This window comes from Ranitomeya imitator, chromosome 6 (genome assembly GCF_032444005.1).
Source record: "Ranitomeya imitator isolate aRanImi1 chromosome 6, aRanImi1.pri, whole genome shotgun sequence".
Lineage (NCBI taxonomy): Eukaryota > Metazoa > Chordata > Amphibia > Anura > Dendrobatidae > Ranitomeya > Ranitomeya imitator.
The window spans coordinates 521300092-521318146 of NC_091287.1; the positions used below are offsets into that span (position 1 = coordinate 521300092).

At 50.9% G+C, this 18055-nt stretch overlaps 1 protein-coding gene across 1 annotated transcript; it reads left to right on the plus strand.

Annotated features, from left to right (window-relative positions):
* The first annotated feature begins 24 nt into the window (after positions 1 to 24).
* On the plus strand, positions 25 to 12447 carry MED30 (mediator complex subunit 30). The gene is made up of 4 exons (XM_069731808.1): positions 25 to 318; positions 8173 to 8331; positions 9197 to 9307; positions 10946 to 12447. The coding sequence occupies exons 1-4, from the start codon at positions 121 to 123 to the stop codon at positions 11039 to 11041; spliced, it is 564 nt and encodes a 187-aa protein (XP_069587909.1). The 5' UTR covers positions 25 to 120; the 3' UTR covers positions 11042 to 12447.
* The last annotated feature ends 5608 nt before the right edge of the window (positions 12448 to 18055 follow it).

Sequence of the window (18055 nt, forward strand, 5' to 3'; positions counted from 1 at the left end):
CCATCTTAAAGGGGGCAATGTTTTGACGAAAGACGCCATGTTGGGAAGGTCACGGAGCAGTTTCGTTGTTTCCGGTTACCGGCAGTGCTGCTGATTTCTGATAACATTTCCCCCACAACAATGTCTACTCCGCCGTTATCGGGAGTCGGGATGGCCGGAGCCGCCGCTGCCGCCGGTGGTTTTCCCGGACCTCCGCCTCCTGCTGCCGCCGCCACCCGAGAGGTGAACACGGCGTCCCTGTGCAGGATCGGGCAGGAGACGGTGCAGGACATCGTGTTCAGGACCATGGAGATCTTCCAGCTGCTGCGTAACATGCAGGTGCCCGGCTATACGGCGTGCGCCCCAGTGTAGTGTCAGTGTGTGCCCGGCTATACGGCGTGCCCCCCAGTGTAGTGTCAGTGTGCCCGGCTATACGGCGTGCCCCCCAGTGTAGTGTCAGTGTGCCCGGCTATACGGCGTGCCCCCCAGTGTAGTGTCAGTGTGTGCCCGGCTATACGGCGTGTCCCCCAGTGTAGTGTCAGTGTGCCCGGCTATACGGCGTGTCCCCCAGTGTAGTGTCAGTGTGCTCGGCTATACGGCGTGTCCCCCAGTGCAGTGTCAGTGTGCCCGGCTATACGGCGTGCCCCCCAGTGTAGTGTCAGTGTGTGCCCGGCTATACGGCGTGCCCCCCAGTGTAGTGTCAGTGTGTGCCCGGCTATACGGCGTGTCCCCCAGTGTAGTGTCAGTGTGTGCCCGGCTATACGGCGTGCCCCCCAGTGTAGTGTCAGTGTGCCCGGCTATACGGCGTGCCCCCCAGTGTAGTGTCAGTGTGTGCCCGGCTATACGGCGTGCCCCCCAGTGTAGTGTCAGTGTGTGCCCGGCTATACGGCGTGTCTCTCTGTGTAGTGTCAATGTGTGCCCGGCTATACGGCGTGCCCCCCAGTGTAGTGTCAGTGTGTGCCCGGCTATACGGCGTGTCTCTCTGTGTAGTGTCAGTGTACCCGGCTATACGGCGTGCCCCCCAGTGTAGTGTCAGTGTGTGCCTGGCTATACGGCGTGTCTCTCTGTGTAGTGTCATTGTGCCCGGCTATACGGCGTGTCCCTCAGTGTAGTGTCAATGTGTGCCCGGCTATACGGCGTGCCCCCCAGTGTAGTGTCAGTGTGCCCGGCTATACGGCGTGTCTCTCTGTGTAGTGTCAGTGTACCCGGCTATACGGCGTGCCCCCCAGTGTAGTGTCAGTGTGCCCGGCTATACGGCGTGTCTCTCTGTGTAGTGTCAGTGTACCCGGCTATACGGCGTGCCCCCCAGTGTAGTGTCAGTGTGCCCGGCTATACGACGTGTCTCTCTGTGTAGTGTCAGTGTACCCGGCTATACGGCGTGCCCCCCAGTGTAGTGTCAGTGTGTGCCCGGCTATACGGCGTGCCCCCCAGTGTAGTGTCAGTGTGCCCGGCTATACGGCGTGCCCCCCAGTGTAGTGTCAGTGTGTGCCCGGCTATACGGCGTGTCCCCCAGTGTAGTGTCAGTGTGCCCGGCTATACGGCGTGCCCCCCAGTGTAGTGTCAGTGTGTGCCCGGCTATACGGCGTGTCTCTCTGTGTAGTGTCAGTGTACCCGGCTATACGGCGTGCCCCCCAGTGTAGTGTCAGTGTGTGCCCGGCTATACGGCGTGCCCCCCAGTGTAGTGTCAGTGTGCCCGGCTATACGGCGTGCCCCCCAGTGTAGTGTCAGTGTGTGCCCGGCTATACGGCGTGTCCCCCAGTGTAGTGTCAGTGTGCCCGGCTATACGGCGTGCCCCCCAGTGTAGTGTCAGTGTGCCCGGCTATACGGCGTGCCCCCCAGTGTAGTGTCAGTGTGCCCGGCTATACGGCGTGCCCCCCAGTGTAGTGTCAGTGTGCCCGGCTATACGGCGTGTCCCTCAGTGTAGTGTCAATGTGTGCCCGGCTATACGGCGTGTCCCCCAGTGTAGTGTCAGTGTGTGCCCGGCTATACGGCGTGCCCCCCAGTGTAGTGTCAGTGTGCCCGGCTATACGGCGTGTCCCCCAGTGTAGTGTCAGTGTGTGCCCGGCTATACGGCGTATTCCCCAGTGTAGTGTCAGTGTGTGCCCGGCTATACGGCGTGTCCCCCAGTGTAGTGTCAGTGTGTGCCCGGTTATACGGCGTGTCCCCCAGTGTAGTGTCAGTGTGTGCCTGGCTATACGGCGTGTGCCCGGTTATACGGCGTGCCCCCCAGTGTAGTGTCAGTGTGTGCCCGGCTATACGGCGTGTCCCTCTGTGTAGTGTCAGTGTGCCCGGCTATACGGCGTGCCCCCCAGTGCAGTGTCAGTGTGCCCGGCTATATGGCGTGCCCCCCAGTGTAGTGTCAGTGTGTGCCCGGCTATACGGCGTGTCCCTCTGTGTAGTGTCAGTGTGCCCGGCTATATGGCGTGCCCCCCAGTGTAGTGTCAGTGTGTGCCCGGCTATACGGTGTGTCCCTCTGTAGTGTCAGTGTGCTCGGCTATACGGCGTGCCCCCCAGTGCAGTGTCAGTGTTACCGGCTATACGGCGTGTCCCTCTGTGTAGTGTCAGTGTGCCCGGCTATATGGCGTGCCCCCCAGTGCAGTGTCAGTGTGCCCGGCTATACGGCGTGCCCCCCAGTGTAGTGTCAGTGTGCCCGGCTATACGACGTGTCCCTCTGTGTGTCAGTGTGTGCCCGGCTATACGACGTGTCCCTCTGTGTAGTGTCAGTGTGCCCGGCTATATGGCGTGTCCCCCAGTGTAGTGTCAGTGTGTGCCCGGCTATACGACGTGTCCCTCTGTGTAGTGTCAGTGTGCCCGGCTATATGGCGTGTCCCCCAGTGTAGTGTCAGTGTGTGCCCGGCTATACGACGTGTCCCTCTGTGTAGTGTCAGTGTGCCCGGCTATATGGCGTGTCCCCCAGTGTAGTGTCAGTGTGTGCCCGGCTATACGACGTGTCCCTCTGTGTGACAGTGTGTGCCCGGCTATACGGCGTGCCGCCCAGTGTAGTGTCAGTGTGTGCCCGGCTATACGGCGTGTTCCCCAGTGCAGTGTCAGTGTGCCCGGCTATACCAAACCAAGCAAAGAATGGACTACAAAAAGGCCCGCACAACCATATATCATGAAGAAATACAAAAAACGTTTTATTCAAACACCACAACAAAACATTTAAAATACAATACCATGTACAAATCACCCCTATACAATTATATCTGTAGGCAATAAATCCCTATGGCCATATAGTATATAGAGCGCAGTGGAAAGGGTTAAGCAATAGACATAATACCTCAAAGATATCTCGGCTGAAAACAAAGCCCGCATGAATGCGATAATCCACAGTGGCTACGCTATACTGAAAGAGCCCCCTAGTGAAGCCTGGATAACGAGGTGAAGTATAATGCCTGCAAAAACCATAAAGGTAACATAGCGCCAAAAATACTCAGCTGATTCAGAGAGGAGCTGGGCAAAAACCCGCACACAATCCAGCCATAAGGTCCCAAACGAATGCCCATGCCTAAGTGCCCGGCATAAGGACAAGAAATGGGGTGAGTAGAGAGAGCCCCATGCGTATCGCCGCCGCAGCGGCTTCGTCAGGGGAAGTATATTAAGTGTGCCCAGCTATACGGCGTGTGCCTCTGTGTAGTGTCGGTGTGTGTCCGGCTATACGGCGTGCCCCCCAGTGTAGTGTCAGTGTGTGCCCGGCTATACGGCGTGTCCCTCTGTGTAGTGTCAGTGTGCCCGGCTATATGGCGTGCCCCCCCAGTGTAGTGTCAGTGTGCCCGGCTATACGGCGTGTCCCTCTGTGTAGTGTCAGTGTGTGTCCGGCTATACGACGTGCCGCCCAGTGTAGTGTGTGTGTGCCCAGCTATACGGCGTGTCCCTCTGTGTAGTGTTAGTGTGTGCCTGGGCTTACGGCGTGTCCCCGAGTGTAGTGTCAGTGTGTGCCTGGCTATACGGCATATCCCTGATTGTAGTGATAATGTGTCCTGCTGTATGGTGTGTGCACGGCTATATTTTGTGCCCCCCCCCCCCCCCCCGAGTGTAATGTCATTGTTTGTGTATATGGCATTTGTCCACCCCCCAAATATAGTGTCAGTGTGACCCACCGCCATCCCTGGCTGTACGGTGAGTGTGTGCCGCTGGCTATAGCTGTAGTCTGTGTGCCCCATAACCTCCCACTCCTTGTCGGCTGTAGTGTCGATGCGTGTGGTGCTCCTGTAGTGTCTGGTGCGTGTGGTGCTGCTGTAGTGTCCGGTGCGTGTGACGCTCCTGTAGTGTCCGGTGCGTGTGGCGCTGCTGTAGTGTCAACGGTACGTGTGGCGCTGCTGTAGTGTCGGTGCGTGTGGCGCTGCTGTAGTGTCCGCGGTGCATGTGGGACTGCTGTAGTGTTTGCGGTGCGCGTGGCGCTGCTGTAGCATTGGTGCGCGTGGCGCTGCCGTAGCGTCTGTGCGCGTGGCGCTGCCGTAGCGTCTGTGCGCGTGGCGCTGCCATAGTGTCGGTGCGTGTGGCGCTGCTGTAGTGTCTGTGCGTGTGGCGCTGCTGTAGTGTTTTGCGGTGCGCGTGTCGCTGCCGTAGCGTCTGTGCGCGTGGCTTTGCCATAGTGTTGGTGCGTGTGCCGCTGCTGTAGTGTCCTCGGTGCATGTGGGACTGCCGTAATGTTTGCGGTGCACGCGACGCTGCCGTAGTGTATGTGCGTGTGGCGCTGCTGTAGTGTATGTGCGTGTGGCGCTGCTGTAGTGTATGTGCGTGTGGCGCTGCTGTAGTGTATGTGCGTGTGGCGCTGCTGTAGTGTATGTGCGTGTGGCGCTGCTGTAGTGTATGTGCGTGTGGCGCTGCTGTAGTGTATGTGCGTGTGGCGCTGCTGTAGTGTATGTGCGTGTGGCGCTGCTGTAGTGTATGTGCGTGTGGCGCTGCTGTAGTGTATGTGCGTGTGGCGCTGCTGTAGTGTATGTGCGTGTGGCGCTGCTGTAGTGTATGTGCGTGTGGCGCTGCTGTAGTGTATGTGCGTGTGGCGCTGCTGTAGTGTATGTGCGTGTGGCGCTGCTGTAGTGTATGTGCGTGTGGCGCTGCTGTAGTGTATGTGCGTGTGGCGCTGCTGTAGTGTATGTGCGTGTGGCGCTGCTGTAGTGTATGTGCGTGTGGCGCTGCTGTAGTGTATGTGCGTGTGGCGCTGCTGTAGTGTATGTGCGTGTGGCGCTGCTGTAGTGTATGTGCGTGTGGCGCTGCTGTAGTGTATGTGCGTGTGGCGCTGCTGTAGTGTATGTGCGTGTGGCGCTGCTGTAGTGTATGTGCGTGTGGCGCTGCTGTAGTGTATGTGCGTGTGGCGCTGCTGTAGTGTATGTGCGTGTGGCGCTGCTGTAGTGTATGTGCGTGTGGCGCTGCTGTAGTGTATGTGCGTGTGGCGCTGCTGTAGTGTATGTGCGTGTGGCGCTGCTGTAGTGTATGTGCGTGTGGCGCTGCTGTAGTGTATGTGCGTGTGGCGCTGCTGTAGTGTATGTGCGTGTGGCGCTGCTGTAGTGTATGTGCGTGTGGCGCTGCTGTAGTGTATGTGCGTGTGGCGCTGCTGTAGTGTATGTGCGTGTGGCGCTGCTGTAGTGTATGTGCGTGTGGCGCTGCTGTAGTGTATGTGCGTGTGGCGCTGCTGTAGTGTATGTGCGTGTGGCGCTGCTGTAGTGTCCGCGGTGCGTGTGGCGCTGCTGTAGTGTCCGCGGTGCGTGTGGAGCTGCTGTAGTGTCCGCGATGTGTGTGGCGCTGCTGTAGTGTCCATGACGTGTGTGGCGCTGCTGTAGTGTCCGTGACGCGTGTGGCACTGCCGTAGTGTTTGCAGTGCGCGTGGTGCTGCCTAAGGCTACTTTCACACTAGCGTCGGTACGGGGCCGTCGTGATGCGTCGGCCCGACGTACCGACGCTAGCGTTGTCTCCGCCGCACAACGGGTGCAGCGGATCCTGCTTTTCAGCGCATCCGCTGCCCCATTGTGAGGTGCGGGGAGGTGGGGGCAGAGTTCCGGCCGCGCATGCGCAGTCGGAAAAGACAGTCCGTCGGCTGCAAAAAAGTTACATGGAACGTTTTTTGCGGCCGACGGTCCGCCAAAACATGGCGCAACCGTCGCGGTTTGCAGGATGCGTTTTTTCTGCAAAACGACGCATTGTGACGGATTGCAGTTAACGCTAGTGTGAAAGTAGCCTTAGCGTCGGTGCGCGTGGCGCTGCCATAATGTCGGTGCACGTGGCGCTGCCATAGTGTCGGTGCGTGTGGCTCTGCCGTAGTGTCTGTGCGTGTGGCACTGCTGTAGTGTCCGCGGTGCGTGTGGCGCTGCTGTAGTGTCGGTGCATGTGGCGCTGCTGTAGTGTCCGCGGTGCATGTGGCGCTGCTGTAGTGTTTGTGGTGCGCGTGGCACTGCCGTAGCGTCTGTGCGCGTGGCTCTGCCATATTGTCGGTGCATTTGCCACTGCTGTATTGTCCGCGGTGTGTGTGTGTGGTGCTGCTGTATTGTCTGCGGTGCATGTGTAACTGCTGTAGTGTCCGCGGTGCTTGTGGCGCTGCTGTAATGTCCAGGGCGTGTGACGCTGTTGTGTCTGCGGTGCGTGTGGCATGGCTGTAGTGTCCGCGGTGCGTGTGGCGCTGCCGTAGTGTCCGCCGTGCGTGTGGCGCTGCTGTAGTGTTCGCGGTGCTTGTGGCGTTGCTGTAGTGTTCCCGGTGCGTGTGGTGCTGCTGTAGTGTCTGTGGTGCTGCTGTAGTGTCTGCGGTGCGTGTGGCGCTGCTGTAGTGTTCACGGTGCTTGTGGCACTGCTGTAGTGTTCGCGGTGCGTGTGGCGCTGCTGTAGTGTTCGCGGTGCGTGTGGCTCTGCTGTAGTGTCTGCGGTGCGTGTGGCTCTGCTGTAGTGTCTGCGGTGCGTGTGGCGCTGCTGTAGTGTCGGTGCGTGTGGCGCTGCTGTAGTGTCGGTGCGTGTGGCGCTGCTGTAGTGTTCGCAGTGTGTGTGGCGCTGCTGTAGTGTCTGCGGTGCGTGTGGCGCTGCTGTAGTGTCTGCGGTGCGTGTGGCGCTGCTGTAGTGTTCGCAGTGTGTGTGGCGCTGCTGTAGTGTCGGTGCGTGTGGCGCTGCTGTAGTGTCGGTGCGTGTGGCGCTGCTGTAGTGTCGGTGCGTGTGGCGCTGCTGTAGTGTTCGCAGTGTGTGTGGCGCTGCTGTAGTGTCTGCGGTGCGTGTGGCGCTGCTGTAGTGTCTGCGGTGCGTGTGGCGCTGCTGTAGTGTTCGCAGTGTGTGTGGCGCTGCTGTAGTGTCGGTGCGTGTGGCGCTGCTGTAGTGTCGGTGCGTGTGGCGCTGCTGTAGTGTCGGTGCGTGTGGCGCTGCTGTAGTGTCGGTGCGTGTGGCGCTGCTGTAGTGTCGGTGCGTGTGGCGCTGCTGTAGTGTCGGTGCGTGTGGCGCTGCTGTAGTGTCGGTGCGTGTGGCGCTGCTGTAGTGTCGGTGCGTGTGGCGCTGCTGTAGTGTCGGTGCGTGTGGCGCTGCTGTAGTGTCGGTGCGTGTGGCGCTGCTGTAGTGTCTGCGGTGCGTGTGGCGCTGCTGTAGTGTCGGTGCGTGTGGCGCTGCTGTAGTGTCGGTGCGTGTGGCGCTGCTGTAGTGTCGGTGCGTGTGGCGCTGCTGTAGTGTCGGTGCGTGTGGCGCTGCTGTAGTGTCGGTGCGTGTGGCGCTGCTGTAGTGTCGGTGCGTGTGGCGCTGCTGTAGTGTTCGCAGTGCGTGTGGTGCATGCAGGTGACGGGGATGCACAGATCAGCCACTGTGGAGATATCAAATACCGGTAGGCTTTTTAAAAAAAAAAAAAATAATAATAATATTGTTTGAGGATAAAGGGGATTTTCATAAAAATATTCTTGAAAGCAATTTATTTGTTTCATTTTCACTTTATTTTTTTGATTCCCCTTATGGGCTTCACGATTGCGGTGTGTAGTAAATATCCGTCCCCTATGGACCCCTCCTTAGGATCAGCTCCTTTTTTGAGGGTAGGGCAGTGGTAAGGACTGGGGGGGATGGGAATTTAGAGGAGTTGTTATTTTCCTGACGTAAAATAAAACAATTACCTAGAAGGTTTGTCGCCCTCATGATTGAGTCTCCTCCTCTGGCTTACACATGTGGCCCCTATGGCGGAGACATGGGCCGTCCTCTGCTCTTTGTAGCCGTACTCACTTCATTTTTGTGACTTTCCAGCTCCCGAACGGCGTCACATATCACATGGGAACCTACCAGGACCGGCTCGGGAAGCTCCAGGAACACCTGCGGCAGCTCTCCATCCTCTTCCGGAAGCTGAGGTTGGTGTACGATAAGTGCAACGAGAACTGCGCTGGGCTGGAGCCGGTGTCCGTAGAGGTACGTGATGCTGACTGATCACACTTACTGCCTATGGGTAGTGGTCCTGAACCCGAAAGATCGCATCCTGGTCGCTCCAGGTTGTGGGACACGACAGAGGGTGCACAGATTTTCCGATTTACCACCTATGAGAGCAAGAGGATCAGGCATGTTGAGCCTCAACATATCTGATCCGCAACATCATCCACCCCTTTAATTGTCAATATTGCTTTGAAAACACATGCGCCCTCAGCCGAGCGGAGCGTCCACGTGTGCAGGGAGTCGGGTGTACATAACTGTTGGCTGAACGAGCCAGATTAGATTAAGTCCCATTCAGGACCTGCATCTATTGGTGTGGGGAGCGGATTTTGCTGCTGCGGATTTCAGTACAGATTCTCCTCTCTGAGTGGATGTACCCTGACGCTGCGGACAATCACACTACATCATTGTAACATCGCAGCGTAACGTCGGTGACTCAGATCACGTTGGGACCTGCGATCTGCCACCACTGCGATAAGCAAGTTGATAAAAAGTCAATTCATTTTGACTATTGTTGACTTGCTTGTTTGTGATCACCAGCATTGCGCTGCGTTGTAGCACATGGTACGGTCTCTGGCATTGTTGCGCTTAGTCGCCCTGTAGCTCCAGCCTAAATCTTAGCTTCCAATGAATTATTGCCATTTTTCCTCCTTATTGACACATCCACAAGTGTGAAGTATTTTACCATAAGCTCAGACATAAATGGCGATGCAGTGTCCCGATTTTTGCAGTCTGACCCGGACCGTCTTCCTCTTTCAGCACAGTGCGCCATTGCCTTCCCGCTCTGTATTATGTGTTCCGTGTTAGACAACAAACTACATTTTACGTCTTTTTTTTTTTTTCTTAGCAATTAATTCCATACATTGAAGATGACTACTGGAAGAATGACGACCGCGGCTTCGCCAGTCAGCTTCGGTACGCAAGCGAAGAAAGGAGGGAAATTTTGGAAGTAAATAAGGTAATGTTGAGAACATGGAGCTATAGTACTTTGCCATGCCCTGAATGATGAAGAAGCTTTCTAACAAAATAGGGGTTAGGAATATATGGTGGTCAGAGGCTGGCGGGGTTAGAGGAAGAGGCGGGCAGAGTTAGAGGAAGAGGCTGGCGGAGTTAAAGGAAAGAGGCTGGCGGAGTTAGAGGAAGAGGCTGGCGGGGTTAGAGGAAGAGGCTGGCGGGGTTAGAGGAAGAGGCTGGCGGGGTTAGAGGAAGAGGCTGGCGGGGTTAGAGGAAGAGGCTGGCGGGGTTAGAGGAAGAGGCTGGCGTAGTTAGAGGAAGAGGCTGGCGGGGTTAGAGGAAGAGGCTGGCGGAGTTAGAGGAAGAGGCTGGCGGAGTTAGAGGAAGAGGCTGGCGGGGTTAGAGGAAGAGGCTGGCGGGGTTAGAGGAAGAGGCTGGCGGGGTTAGAGAAAGAGACTGGCGGGGTTAGAGGAAGAGGCGGGCAGAGTTAAAGGAAAGAGGCTGGCGGGGTTAGAGGAAGAGGCTGGCGGGGTTAGAGGAAGAGACTGGCGGGGTTAGAGGAAGAGGCGGGCAGAGTTAAAGGAAAGAGGCTGGCGGGGTTAGAGGAAGAGGCTGGCGTAGTTAGAGGAAGAGGCTGGCGGAGTTAGAGGAAGAGGCTGGCGGGGTTAGAGGAAGAGACTGGCGGGGTTAGAGGAAGAGACTGGCGGGGTTAGAGGAAGAGACTGGCGGGGTTAGAGGAAGAGGCGGACGAGTGATTAGAAGTGAGTGGGATTTGCAGTAACAACGTAGCAGAGCGATCTACGGTCTTTGTGTGTCCCGAGTTACATAACAATGTATCTCACTGTGCCCCTCGCTTTTGGCAATTCCCTTTGAAAGTTACGCGAACAGTGTACCAAAGCCCGTTTTATTTTTTTTATCCTTACTCTTGGACACTTTTAGCCCGAACAGGATCTCCCGTCTCACCTGAGAATGGATAAGATGGGAATACTCCAAAATCGGGGCTGAGTAGTATAAGATGTGAAATACTTCAGCCCTTTACTTCCTCCCTGCTGATGTCAGAGAATAGGACGGAGAGATTAGGTTCTAATAATCTGGATAATAGATACATGGTCGATTGTCAGGTCACCTATAGAAAAACCAGATGCATGGGGGATCGCAGAAAAGAGAGATAGTGCCAGCATTGATGTCCTCTTCTAGAAACACTTCTTTATTGAGAAGTCCAAAAAAAATAAAATATTTGGCCTTAATTGATATTCTGCCAAAATATGGGATATTTCTTGACACTACGTGCAACAACTAAAGATTTGGTCTGAAACCCGTTTTCCTTTTGTATTGGTAATGGAAGCTGTGAATTTTTAGACTCATCAATAAAAAGTGTTTTTAGAAGAAAAGTTCAATGCTGGAATTATATCTCTTTTCTACTTGTCTCAAAAATAATAAATGTTTTACCTAAATTGGGAACATATTTAGTCTGAAGAGAGGATGGTTGGCTGATAGTCCTGTGCTTCCTGCAGCCTCTGCACCAACGCAGACTGTATAGGAGAGTCTAGCTTAATTATATTGGGTCGTCTTCTTAGTAACACGTTTTACTGCTATGTTTTTTTTTTACTTTTTTTTTTTTTTTTTTGTATTTTTCTCACAGAAATTAAAACAGAAGAATCAACAGCTGAAACAAATTATGGACCAATTACGGAATCTGATCTGGGATATTAACGCCATGTTAGCCATGAGGAACTAAGCCGGTTCGGCGATTTAATTTTTTTTTAAATTTAATATCACATCAAGGGATGTTTTCTGTGTAATAAATATTGTTTGTTTTTTGTCCTAAAAAAAACAATTATTACTCAGAATTGATTAGAAATACTGACCCAGTTTTTAAGTGTGACAAATAATCTGACCACAAAGAGGACTGTGAATTACCAAAGCTCCAAGATCTCCACTCAATTCTCTAGCTAAGGCATGTGAGATGATAAATGCAGATATCACAGTCACTAGAGGTATATTTGGGGTACAACTACTAAACAAATGGGGTTTGAGACAAGTTCTGACTTGTTATGATACGGTGGTCTAGGAGCAACATGGAACGAGCTCTGAAGGAAGTGGTAACTGTACTGACCGCAGTCCCTGAGCTCAACACAACACTAGAAGTAGCCGTGGAATGCTCCTAACTCTCCCTAGGCATCTCGTCACAGCCTAAGAGCTAACTACCCCTAAAGATAGAAGCAGGAAAGCTATCTTGCCTCAGAGAAAATCCCCCAAGGATAGATTAGCCCCCCCAAATAATGACTGTGAGTGGAGAGGGAAAAGACATACACAGAATGAAACCAGGATGAGCACAGGAGGCCAGTCTAGCTAAATAGATAGGACAGGATGGAATACTGTGCGGTCAGTATAAAACACTACAAAAATCCACGCAGAGTTTACAAAAAATCTCCACACCTGACTAAAGGTGTGGAGGGTAAATCTGCTTCCCAGAGCTTCCAGCAAGACAGAATTAATTCATACTGATAAGCTGGACAAACATAGAAAGCACAGAATGGATAAGTCCACAATCTATGGACAGAAAAGAACAAGCAAAAACTTAGCTTTGCTGAACTGGTCAGGATAACAGGGAACTCCAAAGAGATGTGAATCCAACCAGGAACCATTTACAAGTGGCACTGGCTGAAGAAAGAGCCAGGCCTAAATAGCCGAGCAGAAGAGACGATAAGTGGAGGCAGCTGATGACAGCTAACTCCAAGGAGCAGCCATACCACTAGAAACCACAAGAGGGAGCCCAAGAGCAGAACTCACAAAAGTGCCACTTACAACCACCGGAGGGAGCCCAAGAGCGGAATTCACAACAGTACTACCCAAAGTCATCGCAGTGGATCCCAGTGTCACTGCAGTACAGCAGTTTGGAGATACCGATGTGTTCTCGGATACATAACAAGGAATAACGACCGGGATGAGGGGTCAATGAAGATCTACCATAGGGAGGGGGGCACCTGCTTTCCTTCACTGTAACGTTTGGAAAGTTGCAGTCTTACTTGGACCCAGTGGGGTCAGCACTAGCTGTCCCGGTGATCGCATGACACTGGCCTAACTTCACTCTTCCTTTCTATGGACGTAATTGACATCCGATTAAAGTGAGAGCTGCTGGTCTGTCACTGTCTACGAATGTCTTGATTTGTATGGGAGAGTAAAGCCAGAGCTAATTGGCCCCAGTGATTGTGTGGCATAATAATGTCACGCGATCCCCGGGGAGAGCTACAGCCGAGACCACTGAAACGGGGCCGGGCGTACTGGAGGTGAGTATAACTGTTATTATTTTACAGGGGGGAAAAATATAGATTCGGATGGGGTTGTCCGATTTATGTACCAACCCATTTAAAGGGGTTGTCCAGAGTTGTCACCTATCTTCTGGATAGATAGGCTAGTGGCGGTCTGACAGACTGGCAGAACAGCCACTTTCATCCCCGGTAGAATGGACTACGACGCTTCTTCTCAACTGCTCCTCCAATGATTCCCTACGGGGCTGCCGAGTTGTGCACTCAATGTTCGTCACATTTATAGAGAATGAGTGGAGCTGCAGTCGGTCATCCTTCCAGTTGTTCCATTTTGTGGTAGGAATGATAGTTCTCCGCTCTGCCGATCTGTGCTGGTCCCGGCACTTGGACCTCCATCGATCAGTAATCGATCGCCTATCAATGTGGATAAGTGATGAATTGTTTTCAGGAGGCATGTGAGCTGTAGTCCTGAAGTGATAATCTCCTGCTGATAAAACACTGATTGTACAGAAACAGAGCCTAGTAAGTGACACATCACTGGAATCAGGATCTGTGTCCCTACATCATGGTGCTCTCAGATTTCTTAATGGGAGTCTGTCAGCAGGTTTTTACTAAGTAAACCGCTTCCCAACCGACAAAGCTAGCAAAGGATCTTAGGCACTGTTCACATTACCATCATGGTTTCCACTAATTTATGATGACTATGGCCGGTCCTGATGACCTCTTTGACTTATAATGAATCTTATGTATAACCAATGTTTTTTTTTTTTTCCATCAAAAAATGCCGAATCCTCCAAAAGAAGTGGGAAAGTGACAAATGTGAACAGGTCCTAACTGCGACGTCTTTAGACACTTGTGATGAGACACTGCGTGTGCAGTCGGCCATGATGGGGATATTGGTTCCATCACAATGTGCTTTCACAGATTGGAATGAAATTCTAAACCTTTTAGAGAAAAAAAAAAACCCGATCACAGCTGGCACCTGTTAAAAAATCATTTTGGAAATCATCTTTGCTATTACGTGCTCAGCGTCCCCGCGGGGATCCATGTGTCAGACGCACACACGTTCTACAGGATGGAACATTTCTTCTCTTCAGGGACTTCCTTCTACTTGTCTGAGACTTTTACCAACATAACATAGATTTATAAAACATCTTGAAGGATACGTACTCGACCCCCTAAATGCTGCGCACTCTTCCACTTCCAGAATTTCATACTTTTAATTTTCATAACCACATTGGAAATTATCTAAAATATTTTTTAGTCATCTATGATTTTATATAGGATAATTTATAATTTTTTTTACCTATTTTATTTTTATTATTTTTTACTTATTTTTATTATATTTTGCCTATTTTTTTAATCTTTTTTTTTTTTTTTACGTAATTATTTTTATTTTAGGGGTTGGAGGCTGTCAGTAAAAAAAATGACTTTTCAATGATCAATCCAAGCAGCTAGTTGCTCCTTTGACGTTGCCAAACATTTTAGTGCACCTTTCCACCTACTTGTTTTCCATCTATCTCAACTTTTTTCTGGCTCCTGTTGTGCCAGAGTTGTCAATCAAGGAAGAAAAGGATGGAGATCGATAAGGAGGAAGGTGCACTGAGCTGCTCGGCCACACCAAGGGTACACCGAGAGCCGGTGCTTGGTTTGAACAGTCGTTTCGTGCTATGAGATCATCGGTCATCACACATCTTCCCCTTGCGCATGTATAACAGGCTTATATTTAGAAGGAAATTAGTAAATTGCTTCGCTCTAGGGTCATGGGTCTTTTATTTGGCGCTGTGCCTTTTTTTCATTTTAAGTGGTCTCATGATGGCAACCACTGTTAAGGATATGCTCAAGTTTAAAGAGGTATTTTCCAAGAAGTTGTCCTCTATATATGCGGTAGTAGATAACTTCCCAAACTGTTGGGGGTCTGCCTGCTGGGACTCCTACCAGTCCAGAGTGTCCAGTGATCGATCATGGGCCCTGCTGCTTCATTCACTTTATTGGGACCTCCGTAGATAACGGAGGTCTTCTCTCAGCTGTTCACTGGCACTTAAAGAAGAATGAATAGAGCGGTAGTGCGTATGATCGACCACCGCGCCATTCTGGTCTCTTCACTTTTCCGGTTCTTGGGATCAGTAGCGATCACAGAGGTCAGACCCCAGCGATCGGGAAGTTAGCCTCTATCCCGTGTATAGGGGATAACCTCTAAATTTTAGTATACCCCTGTAGGGACATATGAATGCCGTAGAGGAGGGTTCCCCAGCTTGGGGATATCTCCGAGTCAGAGAAAAGAGTCAATCTTTAGGGTAGGTTCCGGATCTGGCAGACTCAATTACGTTGCTGTTGTACTTCATGAGTTGCCAAGGCTCCTTTCAGCAAAATATAAAAGTTCAATACTCCAGACCCCTGATCAGAAGCCAATGTACAAGTATGGAGTTAGCTAGTAGATTAGAGGTTGTCTCATGAAGACTCTTGTGCCGTAGAAGATGGAACTGTAATCAGCCGTTCACAGAAGGTCTGGCTTATTCAGGTCCTAAGTATCAGCTGGGGAAGCCAGTTCTAGCCATGCGTCTCTCATGAATTGGTAAGAATATGTACATTGATATAGTGGCCAGTTACACTTATGGCTAACCATGTAATCGGTAAATGAGCTAGGTCCGCCTTTTTCAGTAAAAAAACAAAAATACAAATTATTCTGTTATAATAATCCGTACTACAGACATATTGACATAAAATAGATTATTAATTGTAGTTACCATATTGGCCATTAGATGTCAGTATATCTTAGGAAAGCATCTCATTTTACAACCTGCTGTAAAATTGAATTTTAGATTCTTGTTGGCTTAACACTTAAAAAGATTGTGATAGTTTACAGTATAATTCATGCTGTACTGGGGGAAAATATATAAAGCATACAGAAAGCTGATCAAAGACATATAGAGCGTTGTGTAAAAGTTTTAGGATGGTGAGGAAAAAACTCTGCAAAGTAAGATTGCTTTAAAAAAGTGTTAGTTTATTGTTATCAATTAACGAAATATTAAAGTGAATGAGCAAAAGGGAAATCTAAATCACATCAATAGTTTGCGACTGCCCTTCATCTTCAGGAGACCATCAAAGCATCATTTCCTCTAAGTACTTGCACACATTTTGCAAAAGAACCTGTCAGGGAGGTTGCTCCAAACATCTTGGAGAAATAACCACAGATCTTCTGTGGATGTCACTCGTACAATACTATCTTTTCATATAATCCCAGACAGACTGGATGAGGATGAGATCAGGGCTCTGCGGGGGCCGGATCATCACTCCCTGGATTCCTCGTTCCTCTTCATGACATTGGCTGTGTGTTCGAGGTTGTCCTCCAGCTTTAGAATATATTTGGAGGCAATCAGACGCCTCCCTGATGGTATTACATGATGGAGAAGTATCTGGCTGTATTTCTCAGGATTGAGGATGCCAAGAAATGGGCAACGATGAAGATCATGGAAACTTAGTGCAGCAGCTGAAGGACCCATCATGCTACTTTCCTTTGAAATCAGAATATGTCCAGCAGTGCCATCAGCTGAGACCTGACAGCAACTGGGGGATCCTTCTACACCCATCTACTCTTTGGGAAAGTCTGTCCAGGATTGTGGCCAAACACTATACCCTCTACATGGAGACAAGGCCGGGTGACTAAACTATGCATGAAAACATAGAAACTGGGGTGCATTAAAATGGCCGCAGGTGATCTGGACTGAAGACTCAAAATCATAGAATGTTAGAAGGAACCTCTCCAGAGTCATCTGGTCCAACCCCCTGCTCAATGCTTGATTCATTAAACCATCTCAGACAGATGTCTGTCCAGCCTCTGTTTGAAGACTTCCATTGAAGGAGGACTCGCCACCTCTCGTGGTGAAATAATTGCTGTTATTGAAGGCAGATTGATTGCGAAAGAGCTGGAGAGCGGTACCATAATGAGGGTCTGTAGGAGCAGTGAAGCATGCGGGAGGGTTGTGCAAGTTTGCGGCTGCATTTCAGCAGATGAAGTTGGGGATTTGGTCAGGATTAGCGGTGTCTTCTATTTTGAGAGATGCAGGCAAATACTTCTCCATCATGTAATACCATCAGGGAGGCGTCTGATTGGCTCCAATTTTATTCTAAAGCCTGACAACGACCCCAAACATCCAGCCAATGTCATTAGGAAATATCTTCAGCATAAAGCAGAACATGGAGTCCCGGAATTGATGTGGCCTCCACAGAGCTCAGCATCTGGGACTACCGGAAGAGACAGAAGATCTGGGGTTAGTTCTCCATAATATTTCTATTGCTGACTTCCTTTAAAAACTGTTGAAGTGTAACTAGAAGAACTGATGGCGACAACGGACGGTCATCAAATATTGTGGGGCTTTAGATTCTTCTTGCCTTCATTCTCTTTGCATTTTGTTAAATTAATATAAACTATTGACACTTTTCTTCATTCTTACTTTGGAGCATTTTTTTTTCACACCTGCCTAAGGGTATGTGTCCACGTTCAGGATTGCATCAGGATTTGGTCAGTATTTTACCTCAGTATTTGTAAGCCAAAACCAGGAGTGGAACAATTAGAGGAAAAGTATAATAGAAACATATGCTCCACTTTTGCATTTATCACCCACTCCTGGTTTTGGCTTACAAATACTGATAAAAAATCCTGACCAAATCCTGATGCAATCCTGAACGTGGACACATACCCTTACACTTTTGCACAGTGCTGTGCATATAGGAAAAAACTGCTGTCGGAATAACTGGGGACGATTACCAAATCTAAGCCAAATGGCTTTATTTTGGTTCTCTCGGAACCATGGCAATACCTAACCTCATAGAAGCAGCTTTGTTTATCTGCCGCCAAAACCTGCTGCTCGTCGTGATTACTGCCGTTACCGACCAGCAGTTCCACTTCACAAAGAGGTAATTCGGCCGCTCCACATAAACGATCGCAGAATCCAGTGCAAGATGAATCGGGCAAAACCGTCAGCGGGAGCTGTCCATGCCTTACTGATTTCAATAGTTAACCAACCATTTCTTTCCGTACTGCAGCAGACAGATTCCCATTTAGCAAAAATATGAAAAATCTCACTCCAGTGTCAAAACAGTACATAAAAGATATAAAATACGCCGGGGATGCTGGGCTGCGGCAATGCGGTCTCAGAGCGGAGGAGCCACGTTCCCCGGGCTGCCGCTTTATGCTTAACAATATATTCATTGAGAATTATACAGTGGAGCACGCTGCGAGGCGCCAGCTCTGAGGACCTCAGCGCGCATCGGGACTATAAGGGTCAGATCACAGCACCGGGCTGGAGGCTCCGCTGGCTTATATCTGCAGGTGGATACGTTCACACATTTTTGTTCTTTGTGGGTTTCGATATCTCAGTTTCCCATCATTTTATAATCCTATAACGGCCCGTTCACATTGCGCTCTTTGTTGTGAATTCTGTGGTCAAGCTCACTCCTGTGGTCATGAGCGGTACTTCGGC